The sequence below is a fragment of the Octopus bimaculoides genome, chromosome 10 (genome assembly GCF_001194135.2).
Source record: "Octopus bimaculoides isolate UCB-OBI-ISO-001 chromosome 10, ASM119413v2, whole genome shotgun sequence".
In the NCBI taxonomy this organism is placed as follows: Eukaryota; Metazoa; Mollusca; class Cephalopoda; order Octopoda; family Octopodidae; genus Octopus; species Octopus bimaculoides.
In genome coordinates, this window is record NC_068990.1 from 47822123 (window position 1) to 47824017 (window position 1895).

Sequence of the window (1895 nt, forward strand, 5' to 3'; positions counted from 1 at the left end):
ATATATATTCACACAAACATGTATGTGAAAATCTAAAATCATACCTGAAATCTGGAACATAAAGTATAAGCACATTTAATAGTGTTTGCATACCACTTCCTATGTACAACAAACCTATAAGGCCTAGAACTAACTTCTGGTAGAAACCAAAACTTCCAATATTTTTGATAGTTGCTTCATAATCCATTATCACAGAAAAGTTTGTGTTCTGAAATTTATAATGTTGGTACTAACAGCAATATTATCTTGTTGAAACAATATATGACATGGGGAGAAAGATTAATGAACACTAATAAATACAACTCTTAATCAGCTGATATCAGATTGAGGTCACGTTGTCAGCTATGAGTCACATTACTCTGATATCAACTACAAGTCACATTAATCTGAGAACTGTAATCTAGAAATCTTCCACACTATGCCACTGCGACACTAATGTAGCTGCAATGTTATAACTAGTCCAAATATACTTGTGCCATGTTCGAATTCGTAAATAAGCCATTCACTGTGTTTTATCACGAAGAAAATTTTACAACGTAGACAAATGGTGTAAGTACATCTAAATCAGTTCGCAACACCATCTATCTAGACTAGTGGTTCCCAAACTTTTTTTTACAAGAAGTCAAAATATTTTGGTGCAATTTGTACATAAATTCAAAAATTTATTCAAAAGGGATTCTATACATATTAGCATAAACTATAAAACAATATAATAAGTAAAAATACAGAAAAATTGCATGTACTTACTCTTTATTAAATATATGAAGCAAAGTTATCGATGAGAAACATGCACTTGATGTTTTTTGGAAACGTTTTCAATATTGGGACGTATTTGAGAATGACAAGCCCTCATTTCATCTTTGATGTAACAGAACCTCTCTCTTTTTTTTGTGGGGGGAGGATTTAATGTTATTGAGGGTTGAAAATCCCAACTCACATAAATACGATGTGGAAAACTGCATCAAAACGGATAAAGCTTTTTTTGCTACTGACGGGTATTCTCCTATAATATCAATCCAAAATGTATCAATAGGTAACTTAGCATACTTGATTTTTAAGTCTGCGATCACTGGATGTAGATGCCAATTCCTCTTCTTCTCATATTTTCAGACGAATATTAGATGAAATTTTTATGAAGGGATTTCCCCAATCATACTCTTCTGTGTTCAGTGACGGAAAATAAAAGATTATTTTTTTCCAGATTTTTCAAATGTTTAAATACAATAGGAGTAATTACAGCTTTTACAACTTTCGTTTTAAATGAAATCAGCTTCTCTGTTGAAGTGAGAATGTTTTCATCTCTACCTTGCATACTCGTGTTGACGCTATTAAGTTGTGAAAATATCTCTGTCAAATATTCCGGCTTGGAAACCCCAAATTCACATTGCATATACTCCAAGCGGTCAGGTTGTTCTACTTTAAAAAATGCAATTCCTTCTAGAGTTCATTTATGCGACGTAGCACTTTGTCTCTTGAGAGCCATCTACTTTTGCGTGTAAAAGTAAGCGCTTGTGCTGGGAATCCAGATCATCACAAATTTGTTCAAATAAGTGACACTTCAATGGCCTACTTTTAATATAATTAACCATTTCAACAACTTGGTTTAATACTTGCTTTAGCTCAATTGGTATTGCTTTTGAAACTAGTACCTCTCTATGTAGGAAGCAATGAGTACGTATAACATTACGATTTTGCTGTTGCATGAGAAATACAAAACCTTTAATAGAGCCTATCATAGATGGTGTCCTATCAGTACATATTCCAATCATGAATTCCAGGATAAATTCCATTTTTCGTGGTAGGCAGATAAAATATAAAAAATATCTTGACCTCTTGTAGTGAGTAGCATTTCTTTGTGGAGGACGTAAAGAATGTGGACATCACCCACTTTCGTA

General features: G+C 33.0%; 1 protein-coding gene across 1 annotated transcript in view; it reads right to left on the reverse strand.

Annotated features, from left to right (window-relative positions):
* The window catches only part of LOC106880427 (organic cation transporter protein), a 63605-nt gene extending 63283 nt beyond the window's left edge, over positions 1-322 (reverse strand). Inside the window, exon 1 of the mRNA XM_052971171.1 lies at positions 45-322. Within this exon, the coding sequence (XP_052827131.1) occupies positions 45-187 (143 nt within the window). The 5' untranslated portion in view covers positions 188-322. The remainder of the gene's footprint in view (positions 1-44) is intronic.
* Positions 323-1895: the final 1573 nt, after the last annotated feature.